We start from the raw sequence: 20958 nt of genomic DNA, 5'->3' as shown, positions 1-20958 counted from the left end.
AAGACTCAGAATAGTGTAAACAACTTTGGTAAAGGAACAAAAGTAGAGCTCCAGCCATCTCCAGCCCCACGACGTGTCAGAGTTACACCAGTCATGACAAAACGGCATTGACAGGGGCTGGGAATTTAGCTCAGTGGCATAAGCGCCTGCCTTGCAAGCAGGCAGTCGTGAGTTCGATCCCTGGTACCGATAAAAAGGCAAAAGGAAACAAACAAACAAAACTGGCACTGACATCAAGACAGACAAACCACCAAAGTACCAATATGAAGTCCCGGAATAGATACCCACATAACAGACACTTGATTTCTGGCAAAGATGCAAAAGTAATTAGGAGAAAGAAGTGTACCCCAATAAATGTACTGGAACAACTGGATGGCCACATGCAAAAAACCCAAACCTTATTGCACATCAAAAATTTCTTAAAACATCCAAAAGTCAACTCAGAATGTCTCACAGTGGGTTAAAGTGAAGGCAGGGGTGGCTTGAGTTTGTCCTTGGCTGAAGTCTTTCTCTCTGGGACAAAATACATGTTTTTTTTCCTTATCATACTAATGAAACAATGTGATTATTATGCATGTGTGACATAATTATTTCACTAATGTTTTCAAGGTGCATCCATTTGCCTGTAACAGTATTCAGTTTATCATTTTTTATGACTGAATAGTATTTCATATATCGAAATACATTTTTTTAAATCCATGCCTCAGTTGATGGGCATTTAAGTTGTTTCCAAGATCTGGCTATTACAAATTGTACTGCTATAAATATGGGTGCACATATATCGCTGTGGTATGATGTTTTTAATTCTTTTGGGAAGATACCCAGAAGAGGAATAGCTGGATCGAATGGGACCTCCAATCCGAGTTTTTTGAGGAATCTCCACACTGATTTCCACAGTGGTTGAACTAGTCTAGACTCCCACCAACAATGGAGATGTGTTTCTTTTTCCCCACAGCGCCCCCCCCCCAGCATTTGTTATTGATTTATTAATACTAGCCATTCTTTCTGGGACGAGGTGAAATCTCAGTGTTGTTTTAATTTGCATCTCTCGAATGGCCACTGCTGTTGGATATCTGCTCAAGAAACTGCTGTTTGTACTGTTTGTACCTGAGAAGTGTGTGTTCATCTCAGATGCCCATATTTGGATTGAGAGTTTAAATCTGGGAGGGCTGATTTTTTTTTCAGTTCTTCATACATTCTCAATGATAATACTTATCTGAGAAACACCAAGCAAACACTTTCTCCCACATAGTGGGTGTTCTCTGCACTCTGTTGGTGGTTCCTCTTGTGCAAAAGCTTTTCAGTAGGATGGAATCCCATGTGTTGATTCTTTGCCATAAGTCCTGTGCACTCTGGGTTTTATTCATAAAGTTTTTGCCTACACCATTGTCTTCAAGACTTTTACCTACTCTATGTTCCAGTAGATTTTTAAAAAAATTTTGTCTTTTTCTTTTTTATCGGTACTGGAGATCGAACCCATGACCACACACTTGCAAGGCAGGTGCTTATGCCACTGAGCTAAACCCCCAACCCCTTGTTCCAGCAGATTTAATGTTTCTGTTTTAATATTAAGATCTTTAATCCATTCTGATTTTCGCTGAGAACAAGGTGAAAGATATGGGTCCAGTTTTAAGCTTCAGGATGTAGAAAGCCAGTTTTTCCAACACCATTTATTAAAGAGGCCATCTCTCTTCTAATGAATGTGTTTGGCACCTTTTATCAAAGATAAGTTAGCTTAGTGTATCTGTAGTTACTTCTGTATCTCCTGATCGATCCCATTGATATTTAGGTCTTTTTTTTTTTTTTTTTTGCCAGTACCACACTGTTTACTTTATAGTATAATTTCAAATCAGGGATTGTGATGATGCCTGTCTTGTCTTTGTTGCTCAGGATCACCTTTGCTATTCTAGGTCTCTTCTGGTTCCAGATGAATTTTAGGACTGTTGTCTCTAATTCTGTGAGATACGTTATCGGAATTTTGATTGGAATTGCACTGAATCTGTATAACAGTTTTAGAAGTATGGCCATTTTCACTAAATTGGTTCTTCCGGTTATTTTTGAGATGGGGTTTCACTGTGTAGTTCAGGTTGGCCATGAATTCACTACGTAGCCTAGACTGATCATAAACTTGCAATGATTTTCCTGCCTCAGCCTCAGATATTTCATAAAGGAAAGAGCTTTAATTAGGTCAAATGTTTGGAAATTAATTTATTATTATTATTATTATTATTATTATTATTATTATTATTGGTCTTTTTGAGACAGGGTCTCACTATACAGTTAAGGCTGACCTTGAGCTCACTTTGCAGCCCAGGCTGGTCTCGAACTCCCAGCGATCCTCCTGCCTCAGCCTCCCGAGTGCTGAGATCACTGGTGTGCAATACCACGTTGGGCCAAATGTTTGGAAATTAAAAATCCAAAACATATCCTGTCTCTGGTGAGACGGCATCACCAAGTAATAATTGATGGAGAAGAAATCACAGTGCAAGGCAGAAAAGGACCAGACAGAGAGTCAAAGGCCATCAAAGCGCTCTGTTTTTGCAGTAACCCACCTGGCTAGGCACGGTGGCACACACCTGTAATCTAGTCCTGGGGAGGCTGAGGGAGCAGGACTGCCTTGCGCTGAAGGCAAGCCTGAACTAGTAAGTTTTAGACCAGGCTGAACCACATAAGGAGACCCTGTCTCAAAAAGGAAAAATAAATACAAACCTGTATGGTGTTACACAAAACAACTCTCTCCAGATTGCATGTTCCTCACCTATGGAAAAGGGAAACGTTTCCCGCTGCTGCAGCGCTGTTGCAAGGGCTGGTCTCAGAACCTGGAGGAAGAAAATTAGTCAGAAAGTTTAAGCACGGCGGAGGGCACCACTGTGCCTGAGGGCATTTAAAAGCAGCATATGTGAGCTGGGGATTTAGCTCAGCGGCATAAGTGCCTGCAAGCTGGCAGTCGTGAGTTCGATCCCCGGTATCCATAAAAAGAAAAATAAATAAAAAGCAGCATGTGTCTGCAGTCTGGGCCCTGATCTCAGACTGCTGATTTCCTGCTCTGGATAAAACACAGACAAAACGCATATTTTAGTTACAAGGGGCACTTGGATGTCCAAAGCCCAGTGACTGGACTGAGGCGCCGGTTTCTGGGCTGCAGGAATCAGCGGGGTGAACTGCTGAGGCAGACAAGGTTCAGGAATGGAGGACCACCCAGCGACAGATCAGGGCTGCCCAGATGGCCTCTGCATGAGTCAGAGTCCTCAGCTGCCATGTTACCTTGCTTTGAGCGGCCGGGACTTCACAGACTGTTAAGTCTGGGCTCTGGCCCTTGGCTTAAAGATGGATCTGCCGGCTGGGGGGTCTCTGCCCTAAGTCATATAGGGCTAGAACAGACTCTCAATTTATTTTCGTGCCAGTTAATGATTGCCTGCTTGTGCGGTGTCAAGCTGACCCTTAGCAGCAGTCACTAGAAATCCTGGGTCCCCCAAGACCCCACCGGCTGCTGCTCGATGGTGGACCTGCTTTTTCTTCTAATGCTCTTCCCAGATGGTTGACGCTGGAGGGTGGCCAATCTTTAAAAGAGGGAGAGGGAGGGTTTTGTTCTTTTGTTTTTTGTCTTTTTGAGCCGGGGTCTCGCTATGCAGTCAGGCTGGTCTCAGACTCACAAGGACCCTCTTGCCTCAGCCTCCTGAGTGCTGAAGTACCACATGCCCGACATTTACTTACTTATTTATTTTGGTACTGGGAATTGAACTATGGCCTCACTCTTAGGCAGGTGCTGTGTCACTGAGTTACATCCCCGGGCCCTAGATGTTGGTTTTTAAATTCTAATTTTCACAGGATTTGATTCAAAGATTGAGCAAGCTCAGGGTGGTGATGCTGAGTGGTGGGTTGGGGGAGATTGGAAAGGGTTAGGGAGGGCTGCCCAGAGAACAGGGAACATGAAACCTGAGATTGTGGGGGGCTTGGGCCTCACAGGGGGTCAGCAGGGTCTGCTGAGGTCCCCAGCCATCCTGGGGCCGCAGCAGGAGAAATGGGAAGTTCCTGGGATAGATACAACTAGAAATTCCACTCAGTCCAGCTATTCTCCTTCTAGAGATCGTCCCAAAAGAGTTAAAGACATCATACACAGTGATCCATGAATACCCATGTTTACAGCAGCACATTCGTAATACCTAATCCGTGGCCGCGGCCCGTGTGTCCATCACCAGATGATGGATGAAGAAACTGTATACACAGTGGACTGTCTTAAGGGTAAATGTGAGTCACTCATAGGAAATCGGAGGCACCTTCAGGCCATGTTTTTGGTTTTGTTTTTTCGGAGACAGTCTCATTTTGTAGCACAGGCTGGCTCCTAAACTCCTGGTGATGCTCTGGCTCAGCCTCCTGAGTGCTGGCGTTACAGGTGTGCGTCACCACGCCTAACTAGAGAGCATAATGTTAAATGAAATGAAGCAGGCACATAAGCTTAAATATACCGTAACTCCTCTTATATGAGAAACCTAAAGTGTAGATAAAGGGCAAAAGAAAGGGTGGACAATAGGAAATAGGTCTGTGCTAAGTGGGAAGAGGATCTTGAGATGGGAGGAAGGGAGAGAAAGGGAATGGAATAGAATTAACATGTGCTATGAATACATACCTGCTCCTCACAATGGACGTAATTATTACGTATTCCAAATGCATAATAAAAGATAAATTAACAAAACAGATTGCTATTTTGGTGCCACGGGGAGCTGACGGCCTCTTTACCAGGCAGGGCCTGGGGGGAGGTGGTCGTGTCCCCGGTGTACCCTCAGAGGTGCTGCAGGGTCCCATCCCTTCCTCACCCTCTTTCCCATCCTGGCCAGGCAGAGGGAAGGACCTAGAGGCAGTCAGTTACTAGGAATAATCAGTTACTAGGAATGCTTAGCTTCAGCTGACAATTCCCTAACATAAGTGACTTTTTTTTTTCAGTACAAAGATTCTGAAAGTAAGCAGTGCCCCCCCCCCTTTATTTTTATTGAAGCCTCATGAAGTCACTTGGTTGCCAGGCTGGACTCCAATTTGCCAGCCTCCTGGAGTGTTGGCATTACAGGTGTGCACCACTGTGCCTGGCTTGGTTTTTTTCCTACCAAATTAGAAAAGATTAAGACGTATGGCCGCATATTCCTGTGATTGCACCCAGGGAAGCTGAGGCTGAGGCAGGAGGATGTAAAACCCAAGTGCTACCCGGGCAATTTACTGAGACCGTGTCTCAAAACAAGGGATAGGTATACAGCTCAGTATAGTGTGCCCCTGAGTTCAGTCCCCAGTACCATCAAACAAACAAGCTAAAGAAAAATCAGCGTTTTACTTGATGTTTATCTATGGCTAAGTGTGAGCAGACACATTCTTTGTGTGTGTATACATGTGTGCACACCTCCAGTGTTTGAGTTCAGATGAGATGGGGTCATAAGACTCCAGCGTTTGAATTCAGAGCTACATGTGTATTAGCAGGCACTCTGTTACTGAATTGCATCCCCAAGACTTCTTTTTAAAACACTTTTTTTTTTTTTTTTTTTTTTTGTCTTTTTCCTTTTTATCGGTACCGGGGATCGAACTCACGACTGCCTGCCTGCAAGGCAGGCGCTTATGCCACTGAGCTAAATCCCCAGCCCCTTTAAAACACTTTTAACATGTCTGATTTGTTTGTCTGTGTGTATATGTTGAAAATATATTCATTGCCCTTAAATGTTCTTGGAGTGATTTAGAAAAACTAATTCACAAGCCTGGCATGGTGGCTCACGCCTGTAATCCCAGCACTGGGGAGGCTGAGGCGGGAGGATCGTTGCAAGTTCAAGACCAGCCTGGGCTACAAAGTGAGCTCAAGGCCAGCCTGAGCTTCATAGCAAGACCCCGTCTCAAAAAAAAGACAAAAAAAAAAAAAAATGAATTCACAATTAAATCTCATTTTCTGACTCATCAAATTGACTTATTTATCCTACAGATATAAAAATAGGACGTGTGTGGGGTGTGGGGGTACATGTTTACATGTGAGTACTTAGCTGCTGTATTATTTTTGTTAACCTATCTGAAAACAACTTGAATGTCCATCAGTAAAAAGGATGTTTGAATAAATTTTAATTACTTTTAGCTACTTCTGGGTACGGAGGATTGCACCCACGGGTACTCTATCTCTGAGCTACATCTCCAGCCCTTTTTTAGTTTTATTTTGATACCGAGTCTTAAACTGCCCAGGTGGGGGACTGAACTTGGAGTCCTCCTGCCTCAGCCTCCCTCAGTGCTGGGATTACAGGCGAGCAGCCACCGCTCCCGGATCACAAATTGCTATTTTTAAACTCAGTGAGGATGTATTTGGTGGGAGTGTCGACTCCAGACAAATCCGTGGCGAACAATTTGGCAGAATCAATCAAAAATCTCAACAGGTGGCCAAGCTACGCCACTTACACAAACGCATCCTCGTGCGTGGGCGTTAAAAGGCGTTATCAGGAGGCGAAGAAGCAATTACCTCGCCGTTAGTAACCCCCACTGTCCCCTCTCCCCTCCCCCACTACACCACACCGCCCGGGCCCGGTCCTGGTTCCAGGTCCCACGGCACCGCCCGCCGCAGGCGCCCGGATCATTCCGAACCTGGGCCGCTTCCGGGGCTCGCCCCGCCCCTCCACCCCAGCGACCCTCCCTGGCCCAGCACGGCGGCCTATCCCCGCCCAAGCCACGCCTCAAGGGCGTGTCCCTCCAGTCAGCCACGCCCCTGCCGTCACCAATCGCCAGATTATCTGCCAAGCCACGTCCAGATCGCTGATTATAACCACGCCCCCGAATTAGCACCGCCCAATCCACGCCTTCGGGGCGCGGCTCCGCCGTCTCAAGCCCCGCCTTCTGAGCCTCGTCCCCACCCAAACCGCTCTGCTCCCTGGCTCGTCCTTATTTCCCTCCGTGCACACGGGACCTAGCCACGCGTCCTGACGAGAGTCCCCGCTCCTCAACTCCGCTCCCAGGCCGCCTCCCGCCGGGGCCACGCACTGCAGGCTTAGTTAGCTACCCAGGCCCCGCCCCCGGACTCGCCCCGCCCATCCCGCCCCGCCCCCTGGTCTGGCCCCGCCCCCGCCCCGGGCGGAGTCAGACTCAGTCTTAGCCGCTCGGAGGTGCCGGGAGCCTCACGCCGGTGTGACTCTAGGATTTCGCCGGCTCCCCGCCGTAAGAGACAGCGTTGCCGGGCCGGCCGGTGGAAGTCGCGGCCGCCCGCCCGCCGGCCCTCGGCCCTGCCGTGCCCCCGCAGGCAGTTTCCGGCGTCCCCGACCGGAAGCGGGCGATCGAGGCGGCGCGATCATGGCGGCCATGACGGACCTGCCGGACTCCGTCCTCCTGGAGATCTTCGCTTACCTCCCGGTCCGGGACCGGATCCGCATCTCCAGGTGCGGCCCCGCGCCCCGGGGGGGACAGAGCCGGGGAGGGCCGCGCCTCGGGCCGCGGACGCACGTGGGCCCCGCGGGGCCGGGCTCGTGCTAACGGCCGGTCCCTCCCGCAGGGTCTGCCACCACTGGAAGCGCCTGGTGGACGACCGCTGCCTGTGGCGACACGTGGACCTGACGCTCTACACGGTACGGTGCGGGCTCCCGGCGGGGCGGGGGACCCCGGGGCCGGCGGGGGGACCGGCTGAGGTTTGCAGCCCGGCCGTCTGGGGCTGGCTCGTGCCGTCGCTTAGCTGCTGCTTTGTGGCTCTGGGCCTCAGTTTCCCCATCCAAGAAATGGAGATAGACAGGGATACCGAGACCCTGGGTCCGGTCCGCAGCCCCACACCGCCTGTACGGAGGAGCCTCCGCAACTACGTAGTGAGACCTCCCGGCTCAAAAAAACAAAATAATATTTTAAAAAATTACCTACCGGGGCTACTGTGAGATTTCGCCGAGTTCGTGCAGGGTTTACAGAAGGCTTATAAAAAAGGTTGCAAAACCATGTTTGGCATATAGTCAGCACAGATTACATGTTTACGATTACGTTATCAAATGTTCTTTGCTGACCTGTGTTTTTTTGGTCTTTTTGAGACAGGGTCTCGCTGTGCAGTTCAGGCTGGCCTTGAGCCCACTTTGTAGCCCAGGCTGGTCTCCAACTCCTCCTGCCTCAGTCTCCGGAGTGCTGGGATTACAGGCATGAGCCACCACGCCAGGCTCATGGCCTGAGTTTACGTTACATAGTGATTACATTTATCATAGCAAAGTGGTTCATGTACATAACACATCTTTTTTTTTTTATTTCAAGAGAAAAAAAACAGTAAAAGGGTACAAATAATACAGAATTTCAAAAAAAATAAATAGTAAGGAATCACTGGTTAATAGATTGCATATTGTCATCTTAGAAATAGTTGTTCAAATTACAAAATTAAAGCATACAAAGTGGACATTCAGAGAGATTGCAAACAGTTCTGTTCAGTGATCCAACAAAAACTTAGTAATATGGTTTTTTATCTTACACACTTAAATATACATGCAGTTATATCCTTTAGAGCACTTTCTTTTCCTCTCTTTTTTACAATAACAGACACAGTTTGGGTTTTATTACTCCCACAGTTCTTGTTAGTTTTTTTTGAAGAGAAAACCAAACATAACACATCTTAATTCTATCAAATATTACCACCAGTGTTTTTTTGTTTTTGTTTTTCTTTTTTTGGTCTTTTCTCAGGGTTTTACTGTGTAATTCATGCTGGCCTTGAACTCACTCTGTAACCCAAGCTGGCCTGGAGCGTGCCACGCTGCTCCTGCCTGAGCCTCTGGAGTGCGGGTGGCAGGCACGGCCACCACGGCCACCTGTCTTTTTCATGTCTGCCAGTTGCCCTGTTCTTTCTCCCCAGCGACAGAAAATGCTCCCGTTGCTTTTGTACTGTAGAACACAAACAGGTGCAGGTGCGGCCAGCCCTGGCACTGTGGGCGGGTCCTGGGCCTCGGATGCTGAGTCCTTCTATAAAGCAGCATGGGATTTGCAGAGACCCTGAAACGGCCTCCTGGAGACTATTAGCCTTATCTTGGTGACCTGGAGTACCTAATACAATGTCAGTGCTGTGAAAATAGGTGTGCCGTATTAATTTAGGAATGATGAGAAGAAAGCCTGGTCGGGTGTGGCGGCACACACGTGTGACCCATTCAGGGGGCCGAGCAGGAGGGTTGGCAGGAGTTGGAGGCTAGCTGGGACTACATGATGGAGCCCTGTCTCAAAAGAAGAAAGAAAAAAGCCTGAATATATTCAGTACAGACACGGTTTTTGTTTTTAAAGACCCATTTGATTATTTTGTTTTGGTTTTTATTTTTGGTACCAGGGAGTGAACTCAATCTCACACTTCTATATGCCTGGCCCTTTCTGAATGTTTCTGATCCACAGGTGGGCAGATCTGGCCATGTGGAGCCACTGTTACAGTTTACTGTGTTCTTTGAAGATAAAACAGGTGGCAGGATTTCTCACATTTTAAATTTTAACAGAAACTCCCAAAGCCAGAGCAGTTCCCAGCAGCCTGAAGAAACTGTACTTCACTTTAGAGCTCACGTTTGGTATTAGGAAGCCTAAAAGTGTCTTCCTCATCAATGACATTGTTCTACAAGGCAAGGTGACTCGTGTACATTGGCTTTGTGTCCACTGCACAGCTTGCTGACTGTGGCCTCTGCCCTTGGACGTGAGTGACCAGTACTTCCAGTGAGTCCAGGCCCAGAGGCTCAGACCTGTAGGTCTAAATTTGGCCAGGAGGTAGGATTACAGTGCACACCTGTAATCCTAGCATTTAGCCGCTGAAGCAGGAGCATCACCGAGAATTCAAGGCCAGCCTGAACCACAAAGTGAGACCCTGTCTCAGAAAAGCAAAACTAATGACATAAGTCCAGTTTCTGTGTGACAAGCAGGCAACTATTTTATGCTTTTGTGCTGGGCTTTCGTTCAGTGCCAGACCCCACCTTAGTAATGTGCAGAAGAGCCTGGGTTCCACGCCAGCACAGAAAAATTAGGTAAATAAACTTAAGGTTTGTGCTGTGCAGTTTTCTTTCTTCCTAAAGTAGAACATGCATACCCTGGGATGCGTTGTGTTTCCGTTATCTTTTGTTTTCTGCAAACTTCTCAGTATTCACAGTTCTGTTACTAGGCTGTGCCTTTGGTTTGGTTTTGCGTGTGTTTTGAGAACACAGGGTCCCATTGTAGCTTGACTTTACTATGTAGCCCAGGCTGCCTCCTGCCTCAGCCTCCCGATTGCTGGGATTATACAGCCTTTTTTTTTTTTAAACCTAGGTCTGTTAGTCATTGTGAGTCTTACTCCGTGTAGTTCATTTCTTCCAGAGAGAGTGTTAAGGAAAGGCTTTCTAGGGGCGGGGATTTAGCTTAGTGGCATAAGAGGCTGCTAGTCAAGCCTGAGGTACCAAAAAAAAAAAAAAAAAAAAGAAAGGCTTTCTTACATCAGAAGATAACAAGAACCGATTCTGTTGGTAGAGTCAGATCCGTTTGGATCTTTCCCACTCGGGTTTATTTAGTTTAGCACTTTAGTTGGGTGTGGTGGCACAGCCTGTAAGCCCAGGACTAGGGAGGCTGATACAGGAGGGTGTCTGTGAGTTTGAGGCTAGCCTGGGCTTCATAGCAAGAACCTGTCTCAAGAAACAAAACCCAAAAGCCCCAAAGCCCTAGCAGGCCTCGTGGGGAGCCAGATGGACCTTTTTTCTGGGCAGGGGAAGGGCAGAGCCCGGCCGGGAGGTGTCTTGTCCACAGACAGGGCTGAGCCTGCGGAGCCCCAAGCCTCTCTCCCGGTAACGCCGACCCCGGCTCTTCCAGATGCGGCCCAAGGTCATGTGGCATCTGCTCCGCCGCTACATGGCCAGCCGGCTCTACTCCCTGCGGATGGGCGGCTACCTCTTCTCGGGCTCCCAGGCCCCCCAGCTGTCCCCCGCCCTGCTGCGGGCCCTGGGCGACAAGTGCCCCAACCTGAAGCGCCTGTGCCTGCACGTGGCGGACCTGAGCGCGGTGCCCATCACCAGCCTGCCGCCCACGCTGCAGACCCTGGAGCTGCACAGCTGCGAGATCTCCATGGTCTGGCTGCTGCGCGAGCAGGACCCGCGTGTGCTGCCGCGGCTTGAGTGCCTGGTACTGGACCGCGTGCCCGCCTTCCGCGACGAGCACCTGCAGGGCCTGCCGCGCTTCCGCGCCCTGCGTTCGCTGGTGCTGGGCGGAACCTACCGCGTGACCGAGACCGGCCTGGACGCCAGCCTGCAGCAGCTGAGCTACCTGCAGAGGCTCGAGGTGCTGGGCTGCACCCTGCCGGCCGACAGCACCCTGCGGGCCATCAGCCGCCACCTGCGGGGCGTGCGCAAGCTCCGCCTGACAGTGGGGGGCCTCTCGGCGGCCGGGCTGGCCCTGCTGGAGGGGATGCCCGCGCTGGAGAGCCTGTGCCTGCAGGGCCCCCTCATCACCCCCGACATGCCCTCTCCAGCCCAGATCATCGCCTCCTGCCTGACCATGCCCAGGCTGCGTGCCCTCGAGCTGCAGGGGCTGGGCTGGGAGGGCCAGGAGGCCGAGCGGGTCCTGTGCCAGGGGCTGCCCCACTGCGTGGTCATCGTCAGGCCCTGCCCCAAAGAGTCCCTGGACTGGTGGATGTGACCGGTTCCAGGCCCCGGGCCCCATCCCGGTGACCGTTATGGAGCCCCAGGCCCTCGCCACGGTGACGCGGGAAGCTCCTGGGGCTCCAGGGCTCTGGGTAGAGAAAACCAGGGCCTGAGGACCCTGGATGCCACCAACTGTAGCTGGCCAGCCGTGCGGCCTTCGGCTCGGCCTGCTGTGACTGTGCAGGTCCATCTAGAAATGGCAAAGGCCAGAGCCCTCCCCGGGGACCGCAGTGCCTTACACCCCTCAGCCCGGGCCCCAGGACGGCACCCTCGGCCTTGTAGATGAGGATGGGCGGCTCCAGGGCCGGCAGGACAGGTTGACTGGGCCCCCGGGTGCCGTTTACCCAGTACACACGGGCTGGGGCTAACCGAGGTGTTCTAAAGGTGCTCAGATGTATTTTCTGAATTTTGTATTCTGCCTTTTTCAGGTTTGTCACAGTGTATATTATTTTGCTGTTAAATAACAATCATTTTTCAAAAAAGCATTGAGTGTATTGGCTCCACACTCCCCCCGCCCCCGACTGTTCTAGATCTTAGGTCACCCCACAAGTGACCCAGTGGCCTGTGTGGACCTCAGAGGGCACGCAGGGTGACAGACAGGAATGGGGGGCCCTGAGATGTCTTATAGGACAGCGGGTGGGTCACTCCTCCAGCCCAGCGGGGCTGAGGCAGGACGGGAAAGGCAGAGACCCCGGCCGGCAGGAGCTGGACACGTTTCCCCGGGGGCGGGAAGGGCGCTGGGTGGCAGAGAGGGGCAGAGGGTGGGGACAGAGGCTGGCGGGTGTCGCAGGGGGCTCGGTTTTCAGGGGTTTGGGAAATGACAACCCCTTTCCTGTCTTTTAAGTTTGACCCACTTGAAGAGCGCAGGTGACAGCCTGAGCAGGACTCTGTTGTTTTTCCGTTGTGTGTGTTGTGTGTGCCTGCTTTGGGAGGTAACCGCAGGTGTGCTCTGCCTTTGAGCTCCACCCGCCAGCCCTTTGTGTTTTTAATGTTGAGATGGGTCTGTCTGTTCAAGTTGCCCAGGCTGGCTTTGAACTTGTCCCTGCCCCAGGCCCTGAGTGGCTGGAGTCTCGGGTATACTCCCGGCCCTGCGTGTTGAGTGCTGCTGGGCCGGGTGTGTGTAGCTAAGTCCAGATCAGTGTTCCTGTGGCGGCAGAGGCTGGAGAGAGAGGGCTGGCCCCCGGCCATTCCTTCTAAGCTCCTGGGTCAGAGGAGAGCTGGAGATGTCCCTTTCCTGCATTGCCACTCAGCGCCTGGGACAGAGCGGCCTTCCCCATGTGGCCCCGTGAGCACTGGGTTGTCGGTTGCCTCCGAGCTTAGGGTCCAGTTGTGCAGAGCTGTTACAAACTTCGGAGTTCCAGCCCAGGACACTTTGGGGACAGGCTGGAACACTGAAATGGAACTCACAACTGGGGACAGTGAGGGACATGGCTCGAAATCTCTGGCTGGTGTGATGGCATGAGCCTGCAACCTCAGTACGTGGAGGCTGGGCAGGAGGATGCAGGCCAGATTGACACCAGTCTGGGCGACGTATCGAGACCCTGTCTCCAAAACAAAACAGGACAAAACAGAAGAGTTTGGGGGGGATGACTACACCCAAAGAGCAGCTCCCTCACACGTGGGATTTGTGCCTTATCCGGAGGCCCCAGAGGGACCCCTGCCCTTTCTGCCACGTGAGTCACACACAGAAGGCGCTGTCTGACCCGGGGAGCCTGCACTGCGTGTCAAAGCAGCTGGTGTCTGGCCTTGGACTTCTGACCTCCAGAGCTGTCAGGAATACATTCTACCTGTGCCCCGGTACAGGGTTCCCACAGACACCAAAGTCTTAAGGTCTTCAAGTCCATTCTGTAAATATCACAGTGTTTGGCAGAACCTGCTTGCACGCTGTGGTACACTATAAATGATCTCCAGATGATCTGTAAGAACTAATGAGGAGCAGGCGTGGTGGCACACGCTTGGAATCCCAGCACTTGGCTGAGGTGGGAGAGTCCTTGTGAGTTCAAAACCAGCCTGGGTTACAAAAACCCTAATTCAGTGTAAGCACTTGTTATTCTGCATTGTTAGGGAATAAAGACAGAGGGGAAGTATATGCAGTGTATGTTTCATACGGATCTAGTTATATTTTTAATTTTTTTTTTTTTTGAGACAGGATCTCCCTTTGTAGCTCAGGCCAAGCCATGAACTTGAAATCCTTCTGCCTTGGCCTCCCCGGTGCTGGGTGGCAGGCATGTGCCACCATGCCTGGCTCCAGCTGTTTCTCAAAGTCATACTGTCCTCGTGCTTTGCTGGTGTTTTCCAAGACAGGACAGCCCCATTCTGCCTAACCTTGGAGTTTTGTTCTGTTGGGTCTTTTTTGACAGGGCCTCAGACTCACAGCAGTCCTCCTGCCTCAGCCTCCCAGTGCTGAAGTTACAGGCATGCACCACCACAGCCGGCCAAAAATGCTTTTTTAAAATGAGAATTTCCTAAGGAGGAAACAAATTTCATGGTTCATTTCAAAAAACAGCTGCAAAACCAAAACAAAACACCGCCCGCCCCCCAGCTGTTTGAAGTAGGGCATGGCGGCACCACCTGGCACCCCAGCACTCAGAAGCCTGAGGCAGGAGGGTCACTGAGAGCTGAAGGCCTGCAGGAGCTGCACAGTGAGCCCCTCAGAACCGCCCCCACCAAGGCTGGTACACTGCAGGTGACACCGCGGGAGGCCAGCAGGTGGCAGCGCGTCTCCACCTTGTAAATTTCAGGCTCTCAACAGGAATTGAGTGAACCAACATTCTTACCCCCTTCACAATTACTTTGGGAGAAAGTGCAAAGAATCATGTTCTGGGAATCTGCTGAACCATCCGATACTCCAATTGACATCTGTGATTTTTTTGAAGCAGCCTAGGTAATACAGTTCGGGCTGGTCCTGAATTCACTGTGTAACCCAGGCTGGCCTCAAGTCAGTGATGATGTTGCTTCAGCCTCCTGAGTCCTGGGATCATGGGCGGGCGCCACCACGCCCAGCGAGAGCTAAGATTTGTTAGTAGCAACGGGAAAGGACAGCGCTGACTGACCGTACCAGGCTGACCTGGAACTTGTGTCAGTCCTCCTGCCTCAGCCTCCCAAGCGCTGAGATGACCGGCTTGTGCCACCACACGCACCAGTCATAGTCCTCACGTGGACATTCTGGTCCCTGTTCACTTACAATGTCCCTGTGTCTTCACAAGAGTCTTGGGTACACAAAAGGGGCATTTTGAGGACTTGGTGCTAAATGCCCTAATTTTTCTTAGGATCAAAACCCTCCCCACCTAAAAACTGATGAGTTAGCTTTAGAGATGTGGGTGGAAGACACCAGACCCCTGGACCAGAGACCAAAGACTTCATAGTGGTTCAGAGAGCAGCATGAGCTTCATATCTCTGTGAGTTTCCTTTGAATCTCAAGTCTGGAGTAACATGACGGGGCTGTGGGGTTTGCCTCACGGGTAAGGAACCCCAAAGTTTTTGGCAAACTGCAAACAAACCTACCCAATCTTTGTTTTAAAGAGAAATACGGTTTTGTTTTGTTTTGTGAACCCAGGCAGCTCTGAGATACATCTCTAGCCCTTTTAAAATTTAACTTTATTTCTGGGAAAGGTTCGTGCTAAGTTGCCCAGGTTGGGGTTTAAATTTGAGATCCTCCTGCCTCAGGCTCCTGCGTCGCTGGCATGTGTAATCACAGTGCACAGAAGCCCTCTGCCTGTTCCACGTCAGAACTCACACAGGCGAAAGGTCAGGTACGTGTAGAGAGTATGGGAAAGTCTTCCATTCCTCTCAGCGTGTAAGAACTCACAAGGGGCAAAAGCCAGTGTGTGTACGGGATGAGGGAAGACTTTGACTCGGTCCAGCGGACTCACTTGACACACACAGATTCACGCTCGAGACAAACCTTACAGTGTAAGGAAAAGCTTACATGCACATATCATGCTCATGAAGCATGTCAGATGCACCGTGGAAGGGATCCACATGTGGGCGGGCGTGCGGGAGTCCACACTGCAGACAGGGACGTAGACGCTGAGGCAAAGCCTCCCGCCCCACAGCAGTGGTGGCTCCCCGAGCACACAGCACGCGTGGGAGTGTCAGCAGTGCGGGTGAAAGGTCACTCAGCAGGCAGCACCTGCTAGACACTGAGATCTGTGCGGAAACCCTGGGACATTCTTCAGACCTCGGTGTTCACACCTGGATGTTCTGGAAAAGCCCTCACGAAACTAAAGAATGTGAGACATCCTCACGCAGTTTCCCTGCCTCACGTGGAGGTTTAACCTGTGACGGGAACAATTCTCATTCTGCAGGAAATACGGGAATACATCTAACCCTGACTCACATGTAGGAGAAGCACAGAAGCGGGGGAGTGCTAAGCCCTCCTCTGTTGCTTTGAGTTGGGGTCTCTTTATGTCATTCAGGCTGGCCTCAAACTCGCAGCCCTCGTCCTGAAGAGCCCCCCGAGTTCTGGGTTACAGGCCTGTGCCGCCAAGCCTGGCTGGTGATACGGGCAAGAGATGATGGACTTCAAAATTAACAAAGCAGTGCTTTTTTTTTTTTTTTTTTTTTTGGTCTTTTTCGTTTTTACCGGTACCAGGGATCGAACTCATGACTGCCTGCTTGCAAGGCAGGCGCTTATGCCACTGAGCTAAATCCCCAGCCCCTCAAAGCAGTGCTTTTATGAAGCCGAGCTCAGCAGCGGCTCGGATCCCCAGGGCAGCCCGGCAGTGCCCGCTGCAGTGCCCGCTGCTTGCCCCCCGGCTGTGAGGTGCTAGAAAGCCGTGAACTGCAAGGGAGGGGTGAGGGCACAGGATCAGCTTGTCACCCTGAAAGGAGTCAAGGGGGCGGAATTACAAGAAACAGGGAAGCGGGAGGGGGCTCCACGGGGTGCGGGGCGGGGTGTACCCTAACTTGGGACTTTACTAGCAGTTACATAAGTTTTACTAGAGAAACAGGAGTCCTAAAGGCACATTAAGTAATAAGTACAGCATATTTTGGTTTTTGAGCTTAACACAGCTGGAAAGTTTTTTGTTTCAGTATTGTTAACCACTTAACTCACAACAAATTTGGCATGATGGTGCACACCTATAACCCCAGCCTCAAGGGAGACAGAGGCAGGAAGATTTCAAATTCGAACCCGCCTGGGAAATTTAGCTAGACCCTGCCTCAAACAAAAACAAAGTTTTTAAAATGGGATTGAGAATGTAGCCCAGCAGTTGAGAGCTTATCTCATGTGTGCAAAGCCCGGGGTCAGTGTACTGAAAACAGTATGCAGCCGCCCCGTGTGTGTCACAAGCATGGGACACAGCTGAGCGTGTGGCTCACACCTGCATTCCCAGCACTCGGGAGGCTGAGGCAGGAGGGCGGCTGCACGTCTGAGAGCAGCCTGGGGTACAAAGTGAGCTCAGGGCCAGCCTGAGCTGCACAGGAACAGCCTTTAGAAATTTCTGGCAGACGCAGAGGCATGTGGAAAAAGCCTCAAAAATTTGAGAAATGTAGAAAATCCTTTGGATGTTACTAAGTGAGTCACAACAGTGAGCAGTGGAGAGAAATTTTATGGAGGTAAGATAATGTGGGAAAGCTTTAGTTATGCCTTATATTTTAAACTTTGGTAATGTAAACCAGCCATGGTGGCACAAATCTGTAATCCCAGCACTGGGAGGCTCAGGCGGGAAGGTCAAAGTCTGAATCCAGCCTGGGCAGCCTGGTGATTTAGCAAGGCCCTGTCTCAAGAGGGCCAGGGATGAAGCTCAGGGTGAAGGTCGTGGGTTCAAACCCAAGCACTGCAGAAATAATGACACTAGTGCAGGGAGAAAGAGCAAGTGAGAGAGAAGAGGACAGGAGAGGGGAGGGAGGGGAGGGAGGGGAGAGGAGGGGGGAGAGGGGAGGAGGAGAGGAGGGCAGGAGAGGGGAGGGAAGGGGAGGGAAGGGGAGGGAGGGTAGGAGAGGGGAGGGCAGGGAGGGGAGGAGAGGAGGAGAGGAGGGGAGAGGAGAGGGGAGGGCAGGGGAGGACAGGAGGGGAGGGGAGGAGAGGGGAGGGGGAGGGAAGAGGGAGGGGAGGGAGAGAACACACTGATTTGGGGTCATGATTCCCGAGGTTTCAGTCCATGATTAATGGCCTGGTCGCTTTTGGCCTAGACCTCGGGCAGAGCAAGCCCATTCACTTCATGGCCAGGAGGTAACAGATGGACTGGTCCTACTGTCCCTTTCAAGGGCATCCCTCAGTGACCCACAGACCTCCCACTGGGCCTTATCTCTCAAAAGATTTCCAAAAGAACCTTCCTGAGGACCTAGTGCTTAGCGTGTGTGTGCTTGGGGAACATTCCAGATCCAAAGTCTAGTGTTTCCCTGAGGCTTTCGAGGTCTTCACACTGTTTACAACATGAAACCTCTCTACTATGTTATTATTTTGTGCATTGGATCCCATGAACAGAAGGTAATAACTAGTGTAGGAATCTTTATAAGACATATTTACGGAGCAAAGGATACAGATTCAGGGCCAGATAACCCAGCCTTTTATGTGTTTCAAAAAGCCCTGACCTACTTGGTCTCACAACTTGAAGAATGGTTCCGCCTACCGTCAGCTGGCTCCAAGGCAGGACTGGATAGTGCACGGGCATGGTGGAGGAGAGGGTGCCCCCGTCATGGGGAGCAGGCAGGGAGATAAACCATCCAACCCACGCCCCGCCCGCGCCGGGCCTCTTCCACGCAGATTCCAGCTCCTAACAGTCAGTCAGCAATCGGTGCCCAGTCACCTTCCAAATGAACGTGGCTTTGAGGGCCATTTTAGAGCTAAGCCCTGATGCGCACACCTTGTGGGCTTCCAGCTTCTCAAGCACATAGTGTGAATGACCCGCTGGATACCAGGACGCTCACGGTGTCCATGGTGCACAGCAAGAGAGTGGCAGCCTCTCACAGGCGCCCATGTGAGACTTGGAGCTCACCCTGCCCGTTGACCTCAAAACTGTTTGACTTAGGAGCTGGTTTGGGACGGGGACAGGACAGAGACTGCACCACCACGAGTCATCAGGTGCCCAGGCGACCTGGGCTCCCCAGCATGCACCGAGTGTTGGTTACCCCGCCGAGGCGCTGTGTGGGAGACTCCCATTAGCAAGAGGACATGGCACAGAAGACATCGATCTCGGGCAGCCTTGGCAAGGGAAGCTGGCGTGTTGGTGACGAGGAAGTCTGGAGAGAGGATACCGAGGAAAGCCCATCCAAGGAGCACCACTAGAAACCAGACTGCTTGCATTCAGACGGACAAACAGTGCTCTGCAGGTGTCCACTTCTTTCTCAGCCACCCCCAGGAGCCTGTTTGCACAGAAAATGCAGAGAAAGCTGGGTGTGGGGGTGAACGCCAAGCATTCTGGCTCTCTGGGAGGCTGAGGCAGGCCAAACGCCACTTAGAGCTCAGCCTAAATTAGTAAGATCCTGCTTCAAAGTAAGTAAGCAGATAAATAAATAAGTGGCTCAATCATCACTACCGAAAGAGAAAAGAAAAACCAAGCCATGGCATCAAGGATAAAACCTGTATGCACGGGTTTAACAATATGCTCTCCCCGCTACAGTAGGTCCACCTAATGCTGTTGCTGTGTCTTACTGCTGGAGGCGGAAATCTGCACTACCAAAGGCATCGCTCCTCAGAGGGACCGCACGGCCTCTTGGTGACGGGCTAGACCTGTCCTGTCACAGAAGTGACCGTGAGGATTTAATCCTCGCAGGAACAGACTCACATTTCTGCCGCTTTCTGCTCATCAGAAGCTCTCCCCGTGGTCACAGACTCACTTGGCACCAGCTCTCCTCCAGGAAGCCATTTCTCATGCAAAGGAGGACAGTGGGGGGCAGCTCCCCATCTGCTGGTCTCACTCCCCATGGTGAGAAGTAGCTGGCCAGCGAGGGGTTGAAAGGCTTCCTGGAAACCCAGCGGCACCTGGAGGTGACCTCACGGAAGGGTAGGCTTTCCTCTCAGCTGCGGTGCTTTGAATGGGAGAGACTGACTGGCCCAGAGAGGAAGGGGGTCCACTAACAACCTTTTTTCTTCCAATTGCAGCAACTGAGGATGCTGGGGGGTGTGAAGGGCTTCGTCCCCAGCAGGAAATGCTTCTTCCTGGGGGTGCAATTAAGGTCCCAATATATGAGTTCCACCTGCCCACCTGGGGCTTCTTATACCATTAAGCTAATCTGCAAATAAAGAGGGTAGAGGTGTAATCATACAGCAGGGCTGATAGAGCTCAGCATCCAAAGGGAAACTGGGGTGTAGCTACACAGTGGAGCCAAAGAGGGTGAAGGCTAGATCCTACTCACGTGACAGAGGTGTGAAAAACCAGCTGACGAGGCTCTGTTACGACTTGCTGTCCCAGCCCACTGCCCAGTTAGACCTTTCCACTCAGCCTTGACTGACCAGTCAGCTGCAAACAGACAGCCCAAACGGTGTGGTGGCTCACGCCTGTAGTCCCAGCACTTCAGAGGGAGGCTAGGCAGAAGGATCGTTGTGAGTTTGAGACCAGCCTTGGCTACAAAGTGAGCTCAAGGCCAGCCTGGACTGCATAGCAAGACCCTGCCTCAAAAAAAGACAAAAACAACAACAACAAAAAACAAAACCAAAGAGACAGCCCGACCTGACTGGGTCTGACTGCACCATCTGGTCTACCTGTACTGCCTGACATACAGACACAGTCAAGATAAAATAGTCAAGCACTGCCTAGTTGCAACCACCCCTCAGCCCCAGCTCCCTCCCTATTTCTCCCGCCTTATGATAAACCAGCCCTCTGACTAACCTCCCTGGAGCAAACCTGCCTGACAGCAGAAGACTTGATTCCTGTAGCCAGTCACGTGGTGACATGCCGCCAGCTTTTGTACGTCCTGCTTACAGAATGTAAGTTTCTGTTTCACTCGCAGTTGGGGCTGGTTGGTTTGCACTTGGCCCACCAGCCCACTTGGGTAATGAACACTGGCCTTCCAAGTCTTTGGTGCAAAGCGCCTTCCATTTGGTTTGATACCAGATTTCTGCAACAGTCAAACTTCTGTGCTGAACAGAACAGGTTAACGAAAGTTAACACCTGAAATATGGCAGCTAGGGAGGATGCAGACCCTTTGGCAATGAAGCTTTGAGTTACTGGATGAGGTACAGGACCTGGAGCTGCTCAGTTCTGGCTGAAGTTGAGGGGAAGGTGAGCCATTGAAGCAGTAACCCACAAGTATCAACTAAAGCCTTGAGAGCCGTTCGTTCTAAGAAACGGGAATGATGAATGGTTTTTGCACGCTTTCTATTTGTTTGTCTGCTTGCTGGGTTGCATCTGTTCAGTGATACAAAGCCACGTTTGCTCCATCTTCTTCCCATTCTTTATATGCAGATCATGATGTGAGTCTG

At 51.1% G+C, this 20958-nt stretch overlaps 1 protein-coding gene across 1 annotated transcript; it reads left to right on the top strand.

Moving 5' to 3' along the window:
* Window positions 1-7068: 7068 nt before the first annotated feature.
* On the top strand, window positions 7069-12108 carry Fbxl12 (F-box and leucine rich repeat protein 12). The gene is made up of 3 exons (XM_003461706.5): window positions 7069-7382; window positions 7496-7568; window positions 10765-12108. Exons 1-3 carry the CDS (start codon window positions 7297-7299, stop codon window positions 11584-11586), a joined length of 981 nt encoding a protein of 326 aa, XP_003461754.1. The 5' UTR covers window positions 7069-7296; the 3' UTR covers window positions 11587-12108.
* Window positions 12109-20958: the final 8850 nt, after the last annotated feature.

The sequence above is a fragment of the Cavia porcellus genome, unplaced genomic scaffold (genome assembly GCF_034190915.1).
Source record: "Cavia porcellus strain 051 isolate PalLab524CR breed Dunkin Hartley unplaced genomic scaffold, mCavPor4.1 scaffold_17, whole genome shotgun sequence".
Lineage (NCBI taxonomy): Eukaryota > Metazoa > Chordata > Mammalia > Rodentia > Caviidae > Cavia > Cavia porcellus.
Note: the sequence above shows the minus strand (reverse complement) of the source record. Positions and strands in the feature narration are given on the sequence as shown.